We start from the raw sequence: 15,156 nt of genomic DNA on the forward strand, positions 1-15,156 counted from the left end.
AATTTTGAGAAATAATTTTTAATATGTTGAAATTCTTCTTGTTTTGTATCATTGCAGGAGGAGACCGCACACATTGCGTTCGGCCGCATGATCGGCTTGGCCGCTGGTGAACTAGATGAGGAGTCGTGGGACACCTTCCAGTTAGAGGTTAACCAGTGTTTGATTAAGGCGAGGAGGGAGACGAGGAAGGCTGCTGAGAGTCGTCGCCATTTGCAGCCACAGGGAGACTTTGCCTTGGCCAGCAACATTGCTGCCCAGCAGCAACAGCAGTGTGCGCAGGGGATTTTGCAAGACTGGCAGCACCACTTACAGCTGCCACCAGCGCAGCCACCAGCGAGGTCTGCCAGTGCACCCCTCCAGGGCAGTACTCCGTACTCTTTTGGGGAGATGTTGGCACTTGAGTAGTCTCAGGTGTCTGGGGAACGGTCCTTTTAAGGACCCTTGTAAGTACCCAAGGGGAACGGCCTTCTAAGGACCATTGTAAGTACCCTGCCAGATCCTCCCAGAAGGATCAAGCAACTTCTGATGCTCTAATGTTTATGTGTTTCTTTTTCTTTCTTTTTTTGTTTGTTAAAAATAAATAAACAATTCAACCCTTGGCGCTTTTATTATTCTTTAATTATTTTCATCTTTATTTTAATATTAATTTTTTCTTTATTAATTATTTTTGCCTTATTTATTTTGGCAAGCAAACAAACAAACAATAACAAACAATTAACACACAGTACAACACAAACATCTGGGAGGATGTGCTGGCCTGAGTGCATTACACTCTGGCCAGAGTACTTACAAGGGTCCTTAGAAGGACCGTTCCCCTAGACTCCCTCTCCTCTCAGTACTGGCGCAGATTGGCATACTGTCATGCCACTGATCCCGCCGGTGACACAAAGTAGTGCTTCAGGTATATGCGCTGGAGCTTCGCATCCGCGGTGTCCTGGTTACCACCCTGAGGTTGGTGGAGGTCCAGCAGGTTGGCATTGTCGCGCCAGACACCAGGAACAACGTTGTGGTTGGCATCCTCCTGGTCCAACACATGGGCATCAGCAATTCTCTCCCGCAAGAAGTTGTGAAGGACTACGCAGGTCCGGACTATGAGGTTCACTGTATCTATGTCCACCTGCAGGGTGCTCAGCAGACAACGGAAGCGGTTTGCAAGGAGCCCAAACGCATTCTCCACCACACGACGAGCTCTGGAGAGGCGGTAGTTGAAGACCAGCTCATCGTGGTCGAGACCCCTGCGGCCGAATGGCTTCATCATCCAGGTCCTCATGGCAAAGACATCATCAGCGATGATGTGGAATGGGGTGTCCACATCACCGTGTGGTAGTGGCTCTGCGTCTGGGATGCCGATGACACCGTCCTCTATGGCTTGGCGCAGCTCGCAGTGGTTCCATATCTGCCCATTGGAACTGGAGCCTACATCACCAACCTGTATCCACCGGAACTTTTAGTCCGCATCTACCAACACCATCAACACAATGGAGTAAAACCCCTTGTAGTTGTGGTAGGTGGAGCCCGATCTGGGGGGTTTCTTGATAGCAATATGCTTGCCATCAAGAGCGCCCAAGGCATGTGGGAATTGCCATCTCTGTTGGAATCGGTCCGACACCTGCCGCCACTCTTGGGGTTCTGTTGGTGTCTGAATAACCTCAGCTTCCAAGACATCGAGAAGAGCCTGGCAAACGGAGCAGACAATCCCTGAGATGGTGTTGTGTGCAACACGAAAACTGTACATCAGGGACCGGTAGCATTCTCCAGTTGCCAGGAACCTCAACGTCAAGGCGAGCTTACGTCCAGGAGAGACAGGTTGGCGCCAGTTGCTCGGGGTCGGGTTGAGATGGTGTTCAACCCTGGTGAGAAAGTAATGGAAGCACGCCATGTCCATCCGCACGAAGTGGTTGAAAGCCTCATGATTCTCTATCTTCAGCTCTTGTAGGAGTGCATCGTACTGGCCATGGATGGGTCTTCTCAGCAACCAGTCTCTGGTCCACCACCTTCTCTGGCGCCTTTCTTGTCGGTCTTCCTCCAACTGTCTGAGGTCGCGGGCATGACCCAAAAGCTCAGCATTCTGCATGGCAAAGAGGTTCACAAGCTGTCTTCTGTCACCCATGTTGACTTCTAGGAAATTCTAGGCTCGACTGACCAGGAAGTGGTGGACCATCATATTTATACCCCCTGTCTGGGCCGTATGTCGGCCCTAGCAATCTGTACTTTACTGTACTTATCTTTACTTCAACGTAGTTATCTGTAACAATAGCGTACTGTTACGTACTTTAACGTACTGTTAAGTACCGTAACGTACCCCCCCCCCCCCCCCCTGCGCACGCGCCTGGGGGACCGGTACTGACACCCGCAGTACAGCGTACTTTTACGCAGCATGACGTAGCACAGACCGTAATTGAACGTACTTACCTCTTCTCGGCCGTGAAACTAGTCAGATATTGGTTTTGTGCGGATCAAAGTACGCTAGAGTACGGTTGAGTACGTTAAGAGGTACGTTATACTTCGCTACAGTACGTTAGCCTCACGGATGCAAATTCAGCCTCTAATGTACCGCTCTTTTGAACATGTCCAAAATTTAAATCGGAAATCACGACTCACCCAAGTTAATACCAAGTTAGCATCAAGGACAAATACGGTACGATACGGTACGGTACGGATGCCGGTACGTTCAACTAAGTTCAACTACTTTCAACTACGTTAACCTCCACTACGTTCAACTACGTCCACTAACGGCTATGTGACCACGGCTTATGGGTTGTACTATACCAAATAAAATCACATAGGCGAACATGTTAATGTTTGTGTTTAAAAACACTATATGCAATATATCAACCAAACTATGACCCCTAGTTTCTCACAAAATCTGAGTACTTTTTTTTTACAGGTTTCAAACACAAGGCTACTTGACACAGTGGTACTAGATGAAATAAAATTGCATGCATTTTTTGCCCAGATGAAACTTTTTTTTTTTTACAACCAACACACTCATTTATCAACAATCACAGGACTTTTGGTGTTAACTTTTGTATCAAAGTGCACCTCGAACTTTGACCCAGTCAGAAGTTATTTGGTTTAGTACTACCTGTCAGTTTGAGTTACTCCCCTTGCAATCTCTGTCATAAGCGTACGAGACAGCGGGGGGGGGGGGGGGGGGGGGGGGCAACTAAACACACACACCCAGTGCTGGAACAAATCCTTAAATTCTAATGCTAATCTGAGACCTTTTTACCATGTATTTCCATCATTCAACGAGCAAAAATAATTTTAATACATGTAAAAATGCGTAGTGGTTCGTTTGTAATACCATATAGCTGCTTGGCAGTGATCATCAGTTATCAAAACGTAGTAAGCTGATATTTTTTTGTTATCATGCAACTTCTTTCAAGTTATATTTTTGTAATATATTATGTTTCAGTCAAAAGCGGTATAGAAACTATTAGTTTTGTCGTGTAGAAACTACTACCGAAAGCATCACGGGAATGACATAGCCAGCCTAAAAGTTCTGCGTTTCCAATTTTTAAATAAAATACTTTGATTATATTTCAAAGTCTGTTGTGTCACAAAATTATAATTTTTGTACTTTTTTTCTGTGAAAATAAACAAGTGTATGTGTGACCTGAAGATCTACATCACTGGCTGCTAGTGACTGTGACGTCACACGCTGTTAGTGTGGGCCTATGCTACTAACCAGGCGAGAACTGTGACGTCTCCGCCGTATAACTGACGTAACAACACGCGGTGGGTCTATGTTACTAACCAGGCGAGGACTGTGACATCTCCGCCGTGTAACAGACGTAACAGCACGCGGTGGGTCTATGTTACTAACCAGACGAGAACTGTGACGTCTCTGCTGTGTAACTGTGACATAAACAACACGCGGTGGGTCTATGTTACTAACCAGGCGAGAACTGTGACGTCTCCGCCGTGTAATTGTAAGACGTAACAACACGCGGTGGGCCTATGTTACTAACCAGGCGAGAACTGACATCACCACCGTGTAATTGTGAGACGTAACAACATGCGCTGGGCCTATGTTACTAACCAGGCGAAAACTGTGACGTCACCGCCGTGTAATTGTGAGACGTAACAACATGCGGTGGGCCTATATTACTAACCAGGCGAGAACTGTGACATCTCCGCCGTGTAATTGTGAGACGTAACAACACGCGGTGGGCCTATGTTACTAAACAGGCGACAACTGTGACATCTCCGCCCTGTAACTGAGACGTAACAGCACGCGGTGGGTCTATGTTACTAACCAGGCGAGAACTGTGACGTCTCTGCTGTGTAACTGTGACATAAACAACACACGGTGGGTCTATGTTACTAACCAGGCGAGAACTGTGACATCTCCGCTGTGTAACTGAGATGTAACAGCACGCGGTGGGTCTATGTGACTAACCAGACGAGAACTGTGACGTCTCTGCTGTGTAACTGACATAAACAACACGCGGTGGGTCTATGTTACTAACCAGGCGAGAACTGTGATGTCTCCACCGTGTAACTGTGAGACATAACAACACGTGGTGGACCTATGTTACTAACCAGGCAAGAACTGTGACATCTCCGCCGTGTAATTGTGAGACATAACGACACGTGGTGGGCCTATGTTACTAACCAGGCGAGAACTGTGACGTCTCCGCCGTGTAATTGTGAGACATAGCAACACACGGTGGGCCTATGTTACTAACCAGGCGAGAACTGTGACATCTCCGCCTTGTAATTGTGAGACGTAACAACACGCGATGGGTCTTATGTTACTAATCAAGCGAGAACTGTGACGTCTCCGCCGTGTAATTGTGAGACGTAACAACACGCGGTGGGCCTATGTTACTAACCAGGTGAGAACTGTGACATCTCCGCCTTGTAATTGTGAGACGTAACAACACGCAGTGGGCCTATGTTACTAACCAGGCGAGAACTGTGACGTCTCCGCCGTGTAATTGTGAGACATAACAACACGTGGTGGGCCTATGTTACTAACCAGGCGAGAACTGTGACGTCTCCGCCGTGTAATTGTGAGACATAACAACACGCGGTGGGCCTATGTTACTAACCAGGCGAGAACTGTGACGTCTCCACCGTGTAACTGACGTAACAACACGCGGTGGGTCTATTTTACTAACCAGTCGAGAACTGTGACATCTCCGCCGTGTAACAGACGTAACAGCACGCGGTGGGTCTATGTTACTAACCAGACGAGAACTGTGACGTCTCTGCTGTGTAACTGTGACATAAACAACACGCGGTGGGTCTATGTTACTAACCAGGCGAGAACTGTGACTTCTCCGCCGTGTAATTGTGAGACGTAACAACACGCGGTGGGCCTATGTTACTAATCAGGCGAGAACTGACGTCACCACTGTGTAATTGTGAGACATAATAACACGCGCTGGGCCTATATTACTAACCAGGCGAAAACTGTGACGTCACCGCCGTGTAATTGTGAGACGTAACAACACGCGGTGGGCCTATATTACTAACCAGGCGAGAACTGTGACATCTCCGCCGTGTAATTGTGAGACGTAACAACACGCGGTGGGCCTATGTTACTAAACAGACGAGAAGTGTGACATCTCCGCCGTGTAACTGAGACGTAACAGCACGTGGTGGGTCTATGTTACTAACCAGGCAAGAACTGTGACGTCTCTGCTGTGTAACTGTGACAAACAACACATGGTGGATCTATGTTACTAACCAGGCGAGAACTGTGACGTCTCTGCCGTGTAACTGTGAAACATAACAACACGTGGTGGATCTATGTTACTAACCAGGCGAGAACTGTGACGTCTCTGCCGTGTAACTGTGAAACATAACAACACGTGGTGGGCCTATGTTACTAACCAGGCGAGAACTGTGACGTCTCCGCCGTGTAATTGTGAGACGTAACAACATGCGGTGGGCCTATGTTACTAACCAGGCGAGAACTGTGACGTCTCCGGCATATAATTGTGAGACGTAACGACACGCGGTGGGCCTATGTTACTAACCAGGCGAGAACTGTGACATCTCCGCCTTGTAATTGTGAGACGTAACAACACGCGATGGGTCTTATCTTACTAACCAAGCGAGAACTGTGACGTCTCCGCCGTGTAATTGTGAGACGTAACAACACGCGGTGGGCCTATGTTACTAACCAGGCGAGAACTGTGACGTCTCCGCCGTGTAAATGTGAGACGTAACAACACGCGGTGGGCCTATGTTACTAACCAGGTGAGAACTGTGACGTCTCCGCGAGAACTGTGACGTCTCTGCTGTGTAACTGTGACATAACAACACGCGGTGGGTCTATGTTACTAACCAGGCGAGTGTGAGACGTAACAACACGCGGTGGGCCTATGTTACTAACCAGGCGAGAACTGTGACGTCTCCGGCGTGTAATTGTGAGACATAACAACACGTGGTGGGCCTATGTTACTAACCAGGCGAGAACTGTGACGTCTCCGCCGTGTAATTGTGAGACGTAACAACACGCGGTGGGTCTAATGTTACTAACCAAGCGAGAACTTGTCATGTTGACAAGCTCATTTCAGCTTGTGTGATTAAAATTAGATATATAATGACATATACACATGTATATTAATACAGAAAAACATTATTACATTTTCAGACAAATACCCCCTCTTTACTAAAACTTAGTGTCTGAGCTTAAGCTACTCTGCAGAAAAGTCCATCATGCTGTTTTAAGATGTAGATACATATCCCTATCGAAAACGAATTGTTACGTTTGGTGCTCTCGGATGGTATCAATTGGTCAAATTTGGGGTCTCGGCTCACGGACTAACCAGAAACATTTTAGTCATTGATAAAAGAAGATATTATATATAGTGTTAGAACTAAGATGATTAATACTAAATACTTTGTTCGACATTAGACATTTTCATTTCAGGGTTGTTTAGTTAAAGTTGAATGTAGGACTTTGACATTGAGGCATAGGGTGTATATTATTAGAATAACACATTTTGACATTGAGGTATGGGGATCATATTATTAGTAGACTTTGATAATGAGATGTGGGGATCATATTATTAGTAGACTTTGATAATGAGATGTGGGGATCATATTATTAGTATATCACATTTTGACATTGAGGTATGGGGATCGTATTATTAGTAGACTTTGATGAGATGTGGGGATCATATTATTAGTAGACTTTGATAATGAGATGTGGGGATCATATTATTAGTATAACACATTTTGACATTGAGGTATGGGGATCATATTATTAGTAGACTTTGATAATGAGATGTGGGGATCATATTATTAGTATATCACATTTTGACATTGAGGTATGGGAATCGTATTATTAGTAGACTTTAATGAGATGTGGGGATCATATTATTAGTATAACACATTTTGACATTGAGGTATGGGGATCATATTATTAGTAGACTTTGGTAATGCGATATGGGGATCATATTATTAGTATCACAAACTTTGATAATGAGGCGTGGGGATCATATTATTAGTATAACAGACTGATAATGAGGTGTGGGGATCATATTATTAGTATTACAGACTTTGATAATGAGGTGTAGGGATCATATTATTAGTATAACAGACTTTGATAATGAGGTGTAGGGATCATATTATTAGTATAACAGACTGATAATGAGGTGTGGGGATCATATTATTAGTATAACAGACTTTGATAATGAGGTGTAGGGATCATATTATTAGTATAACAGACTGATAATGAGGTGTGGGGATCATATTATTAGTATAACAGACTGATAATGAGGCGTGGGGATCATATTATTAGTATAACAAACTGATAATGAGGTGTGGGGATAATATTATTAGTATAACAGACTTTGATAATGAGGTGTGGGGATCATATTATTAGTATAACAGACTTTGATAATGAGGCGTGGGGATCATATTATTAGTATAACAGACTGATAATGAGGTGTGGGGATCATATTATTAGTATAACAGACTTTGATAATGAGGCGTGGGGATCATATTATTAGTATAACAGACTGATAATGAGGTGTGGGGATCATATTATTAGTATAACAGACTTTGACATTTCAGTTTGAGGTTCATATTATTAGTATAACGGACTTTGGCACTGAGGTTTGAGGTTCATATTATTAGTACAACAGTCTTGGTCAGTGAGGTGTGGGGTAGTAGTGACAGACGTCTGAGGTTCATATTATTAGTACAACAGTCTTGGTCAGTGAGGTGTGGGGTAGTAGTGACAGACGTCTGAGGTTCATATTATTAGTACAACAGTCTTGGTCAGTGAGGTGTGGGGTAGTAGTGACAGACGTCTGAGGTTCATATTATTAGTACAACAGTCTTGGTCAGTGAGGTGTGGGGTAGTAGTGACAGACGTCTGAGGTTCATATTATTAGTACAACAGTCTTGGTCAGTGAGGTGTGGGGTAGTAGTGACAGACGTCTGAGGTTCATATTATTAGTACAACAGTCTTGGTCAGTGAGGTGTGGGGTAGTAGTGACAGACGTCTGAGGTTCATATTATTAGTACAACAGTCTTGGTCAGTGAGGTGTGGGGTAGTAGTGACAGACGTCTGAGGTTCATATTATTAGTACAACAGTCTTGGTCAGTGAGGTGTGGGGTAGTAGTGACAGACGTCTGAGGTTCATATTATTAGTACAACAGTCTTGGTCAGTGAGGTGTGGGGTAGTAGTGACAGACGTCTGAGGTTCATATTATTAGTACAACAGTCTTGGTCAGTGAGGTGTGGGGTAGTAGTGACAGACGTCTGAGGTTCATATTATTAGTACAACAGTCTTGGTCAGTGAGGTGTGGGGTAGTAGTGACAGACGTCTGAGGTTCATATTATTAGTACAACAGTCTTGGTCAGTGAGGTGTGGGGTAGTAGTGACAGACGTCTGAGGTTCATATTATTAGTACAACAGTCTTGGTCAGTGAGGTGTGGGGTAGTAGTGACAGACGTCTGAGGTTCATATTATTAGTACAAGTCTTGTTCAGTGAGGTGTGGGGTAGTAGTGACAGACGTCTGCAGAAGACTGCTGGTGCATGCTTCTGAATCTGTTATATTCGTATTGGGACACGTTACATTTTGCTTTTTTATCATTTTAATGTTGAGATGCTTTCGATAACTCCCCAAATGTCGTCTTCAAAGAGCCCGTCTTTAAGAAAGACAAGATACGGAGATTTACTAAACCAGATTTACAATGTTTACTTCATTATTTAACACACAAACACACACACACACACACACATACACGCACAAACACAAAACGAGACACACACACACACACACACACACAGGCGCGCGTGTATGGATGTAATGTCACTGTAACCGTAATCATGTAATGTGGATATACCGACAAGGACGGTGCAATATTTAGCCTTGTCACGTGTAACACGTCTTAATTAATCACGTGGATCACCGACGTCCCGTTACCTCATCACACGTAACGGGATTTATATGCACGTCACTCGAAACACTGACAAATAGTCTTCACCACAACACAACGTACGCCATGCTTCGTCTCTAACACTGACCACGCCCATTCCGATATGCAGAATCGAGTTAGTCGTTTAATGTGTGTAACGTCACTTCATTCATAAATAAATACAGGTTGTGACGATTCATAATTCACCCATGTAGAATACTAAACAGTTCTGCATCATGTTCCAACAACGCTGGGGCGGATCCAGCTTTTCTGATTTGGGGGGGGGGGGGTCCAAGACAAAAAGGGCACCATAACATTATGAAAAGGCACTATTGAAAAATTACACACGGTTCACATGGACCATAATATAATAGTGCTACAACAGGGACGCTGGCAGACGTATTCTACAGTGTTCTATACATTGACAGAATAAATAAATTTGTAAAAATCCTAAATAAAAGGGGCACTTCTCAAATTTGAGGGGGGGGGGGGGGGGCCGGACACCTCGGACCCTCCCCTCCCCCAGATCCGCCCCAGCAACGCACGGTTGAGGAAATTCACACAGATGTACCCAAACATGGCCCCCCAAGTAAAATAATTTTCATTTGATAGGAGCATGTCACAGAGTACATTGAGCGAGGTGCACCGAACTTTTCATTCCACAGACAATGCTGACTTTTCATTCCACAGACAATGCTGATAAATGTGTCAGGGTGCATCGTCATAAAACGATGTTTCATCTTGCCAGTAATTTGCTGCAATTTAATCTGAACTAGTGTCAACGTACCAGCGACTACATTATTCAATGTATTGTGCTTGAAACGTGCGTGGTCCTACTCAAATAGGTTGACAAGGTGTGTGGAACTAGAGAGTGGTCAAAGACGCATTATGTCTGAAATTAGTCACCTATTTTTTTCTGAATCTCTGTACGGGTGAGGTTGTAGTATTTATAACTACAGTGTCTTATATGTTGACTGATACACCGCGTGTAACAGATTTATCATTTAGCCATATAATATTCTATTGTCTGCTATTTGATGTGGTATACACCCCATGAATTACAAACCACTGAAATTTCGTGTGGTCATTTTGGACTGGAGTTATTTGACGAAACCCTCTATATTTTTCTATTAACAGATACGTATTTTAATATACACCTTCCCAAACAGGATAGCACATACCACGGCCTTTTGAGATAGCAGTCGCAGGGCACTGGTTGAGCCGGGAGCTCAGTACAGTGTATGAAATGTGTGACGTGTCGTCATGTGCTATATCAACAGGACACAAACACAATGGGTGTCACTTTACTCGGGCTGCGAGACCCGGAAGGACAACGCCTACTTTTGAAGTCGTTTCTCGTGGAGGGTTACAAGACTTGCGACTGTTAGAAACTCAGCCACACCAAGTTACGACCGCCACAGGCAGGCTTTGTATTGTGTGACGTAACACCACGTATCAAAGGAACCGCTATTGATCTGGTCTGATGAACACGTCACGGTTACCGACTTAACAATGTACAGGTATTCAGTCCTTTACGACATAGGCCTACACACCTTAATACAAATATAGAATGGCTATATGAAATGTACGTCTTATAAATGGTCTTAGTAGTTACAATACAAGGTGAAAACAATCGTATACCGTGTAACCACGTCTACTAGTTACGTACTAGTTTATACTTATTCACATTAACCCCTAAAGCACACACACCCCTCCTAAAATTCAAACTAAGCTACTGAAAATGTTTAAGCGAGTTTAATAATAATAAAAACATACCTGGTGGGTGTATTTCGTTGTCTGGTATCCACGTTAAGTAATATTGTTTTAATCAGTATCCTGGTTTCCTGGAAATACACTTTCCTCGACTAGCCTGTACCTGCACAGGTGATAACCTTTGATCACAGTTGTCCCACAGCGGTTCAATTACAGGTAAGCCATGGCCATGACCACGACCATATAGCTACCAGTCTATATATATCGACCAAGCTCAGGCGCTAAAAATAAGCGAAGTCTTGTGGCTGCGATTGGTGGAAATGTTGATCTAACAATAGACTGGGCGACGTCCTCGTGGAATCCACCTCGCGGTGACTAAGTTTTTATTTTAGCCGTGTCACTGTTAACTACCGCCAACAGTGGCGTGCTAATAACCGGGTTTACTTTTTAAGTAGTATTTAGAGATTATATGTAATGTGAAGTGTTACACACATATGTATATAAACAAAAATTCCTACTACGTTGTTAGCAGCTCTTCAATCCAAACCAATTTAAATCTAAGGATAATATAAAAAATACTTTGGGAGAATCAAGTCTCCAGTCTTTTTTTTTTACACGCACACACACACACACACGCACACACACACGCACACACACACCTAGTTTTTGTTTTTTCAATATAAAATTTTCGCAATTTCGAACTTTATCGAGAAATCTGCTGACAAAACGCAATGCACACATAAAGCTATCAGCAATAGCCAAATTAACTAAAACAATACATTGATTCCGGAGGTGGGTTTTTTGTGTGTATTATTTTGTCAACAAGTTTCAGAAATATATACTTCACAAAACTTGGTGTTTATTTTGAGTTACATTTTAAAGATTGATCGTGTTTATATATATTCGAAACTCCGTTTACTATGTTCAAATAACAAAGCTTACTTTTATAGGGTTAAGCCTACAGAAGAATGAATGGATGTTTGTATGTTTAACAACATGCACCCCAGCACACAAACAGAGATCGGCTACTAATGTGACCGATGACACAATATATTTCCTTTCCGGCCGACGGAGACTTTTCTGTTGTGGTTTGTAAAATCTCACATTGATAATATTAAGCCTATTATCTATTTTTATATTAGTATTTATTTAGTTAATCGTTTAAAAAAAACGAACTCCACCAGTTGACCGCGCATCGGGCAAGCACTTTACCACTGGGACAAGTCACCCTACCCTTAGAGAATGGCGAACAATACATTTGAACGTTACTTTGATCACAGGACGAAACGTGACGTGGGCCTTTATACAACACTGTTAAACAATAACAGATATATACAATACCACAGCTTTAATTATTTTTATAACGAAAATAAAACAAATCGTTATTATTATTATTATTTTACCAGAGACACAGTAAGGTTAGTAGTAGATATAGCCTTGCTGTCAAATAGCCGTATTTTTAGATGGCCTAAAAAGCCTGGGGACTCCAACAAACGTTTTCATTTCTTATTCGTAGGGAGGTGGGACATACTTCATTTTACTATCACACAACATACCAGTGTCGCACAAATCCTTTGTCAGAAATACTTTACATATGTTAACAGACAAATAAAAACAAACAAATAAAAATCTATTATTTATTATGGTCCCCACAATTCTAACAATCACCGTGAATGATGTAAAAACAAAACTGTCAACATAGTCGTACACAACTGGTTTTGGCACACAAACAAATTTATGGGTTTGTTTTTCAATGGACTGGAATTTAGTTTTGTATGTTTCCTGTCTTGGAAATAATTCCCAGGCAATTCTCAAGATATGACCACGACAGACGTGCTTCAACATCCAATGGATGTACACGTGTTAAATTGTTGACTGCCGCATCACTGATTTCATTATCTTAATAAACAGTTTCATCTTTAAAAGTAAGTTATAATTAAAATATAATAAACGTATTGCTCTGCATAGATCACACGTATTGAATATAAAGAGTACTTATATTAGGTTGTTTTATAAGTAAACCATTTCTACAGTTTATGATTACTATTTATTAAATACCTGTTGGCGAAAATGTCGTTCGTTATTTATAACACACTAGTAACACACGTGATATAGAGAATAATACACGAGTATCCGTTAGATACCATTTATCTCACGAGTTGTTATAAAATGTATACAAAGAGCGAAAGCACGAATGTATTATTCTATTTCTTACATATCCTCAAAAACCAAGTTTTAAGCAAATTTTAACATCTTTTTCGACTAAAAGTTATTTAAAGCCGTTGCACTTGTAGCTAACTTACGCGTCACAGACACATGATTGTCAGGTCAACGCGTACGCGTAAACAACCTATATGTTATAAAAACAAATAACGCATGATGTTCTCACCAACGGGTGTGTAAGAAATTGATTTAAAAACATGTGATTGGCTGTTCCTAGGTGATGATCTGGCAATCTAATTAAAATTAGCTCCACTATTACATGTATATCTAACAGCAGCCCGTTGGAGCTCATGTCCAGTTGAACATTCTCAGTTATGAAGCCAATGCAACAAGACGTTGTTGAATGCGCTGTGCAATTACCCCCCCCCCCCCCACCTGGGGGGATTAATTGTTACATACGGCTCGCTGCTAGAGTACCGAGTCTCGTACACCGGGTCACGGGCGACCGTGACCGTGGTGTACGGAGACAGGATTCAGAAGAAAGGAAGGTGGAGGAAGAGGAGACGTGCGCCAGGGGCCGTCCGGGGGGAGGCAAAACCGCCGGCGGCGGCTCCTTCTGCTTCGCCGCCCAACGCCGCCAACTCACAGAAGAAGACTGGAACTGAAGAGGCGCCAGCCCCGCGGATGTTTCAACTTTACAAATGGCCGACGTAGATGATTTGGACACCGCTATTTGCGACTCGCCATATCAACGACCTGCTCTTCCATCAGCCTCTTCTACGCCTCCGGACTTGTCGCCGATTAAACAGGCGACAACCGTCGAGGCCCAGGCCCGGAAGATAGCCGTGACGAAGCGGAAGGCAACCGCCCCTGCAGGAGGGACACGACGCGATTATCACCACCGTTCGCCGTGCGGGTCGCTACCAACAAGGACTGCTCATAAAAGAGATGGACAACCCGACTATTCACCGTATCATGAAGACAGTCGCGGGGAAAGACTACCGTCCACTCACCAGACAACTAGCGTCCGACCCGTACCGGAAGTACCTCCCGCATCTTGACAGCGCCAACTTTATCGGGACTCCCTAGACGTCATCCACCCCACCAACATCCTCTGCCTCTGTGTGAGTATGGACTTAATCAGACTTTAACTTTTTCGGCCGTCATTTCAAAAACTTTGTTTATTTTTTTGTAAGTAGTCTGATACCCTTTAATTTTTGGCAGTCCGTCTAAATTGCTCCAATCACCTTCAACTTTGGATGAGCAGTCTAATTTTTTGTTTGGCCTCTAATTGATTCCAGACATGGTTATTCTCAACTTACTAAATTTTTTCCAAATTCCGCCCACCTCAAACTTACCCCACCCCCCCTCCTGCCCCGGAATTGGTCACTGGCGAAGTCAGAGGCTAAGTCCGAAGTGGGCGTGCCTGAACCTCTGTGGATATGGGCACGTAAATAGAGTTCCCATCCCATCCAGTTGACCTTTCATTCGACCAATCAAAACCGTACTTGCAAAATCATGCCAGTGATTTGAAAACAATTAGAAAACATTCGGGATTATGCCGAGGGTATACGAAATGATTCGGGTGAATTACGAAGTATGCCGGAAACTAATTTCAATGTAAAATTTTATATAAAATTTGTTTCAAGACGAAAAAAACCCCGTGATGGTGTAGACATAAAATCTGTTTATAATAGTATACAATCCAGAATATTACTGCACTTTTCCCCCTGTTTTTCATTGTTGAAATAGACCAACAAGTTCGCCTATTGCATAAATAGTCTCGACCGATATTTTTAGAATTTGTATGCTCCCGAATAACGTTATAAAAGGTGAAGTGTAATTGGTCGATATTTAAATTGTTATTTATAGATGAAATGTCACC

At 43.2% G+C, this 15,156-nt stretch overlaps 2 protein-coding genes across 2 annotated transcripts in view; one reads left to right on the forward strand and one right to left on the reverse strand.

Moving 5' to 3' along the window:
• Positions 1 to 598, forward strand: part of LOC121369403 — a 21,163-nt gene extending 20,565 nt beyond the window's left edge. The window contains exon 3 of the mRNA XM_041494487.1: positions 58 to 598. Within this exon, the coding sequence (XP_041350421.1) occupies positions 58 to 405 (348 nt within the window). The 3' untranslated portion in view covers positions 406 to 598. The remainder of the gene's footprint in view (positions 1 to 57) is intronic.
• LOC121369404 (rho-related GTP-binding protein RhoA-A-like) overlaps positions 1 to 11,359 on the reverse strand; it is an 18,586-nt gene extending 7,227 nt beyond the window's left edge. The window contains exon 1 of the mRNA XM_041494488.1: positions 11,172 to 11,359. The gene's annotated coding sequence lies outside the window, so the exon portion shown is untranslated. The remainder of the gene's footprint in view (positions 1 to 11,171) is intronic.
• Between the last annotated feature and the right edge of the window lie 3,797 nt (positions 11,360 to 15,156).

The sequence above is a fragment of the Gigantopelta aegis genome, chromosome 3, assembly GCF_016097555.1.
Source record: "Gigantopelta aegis isolate Gae_Host chromosome 3, Gae_host_genome, whole genome shotgun sequence".
NCBI classification, from domain to species: Eukaryota; Metazoa; Mollusca; class Gastropoda; order Neomphalida; family Peltospiridae; genus Gigantopelta; species Gigantopelta aegis.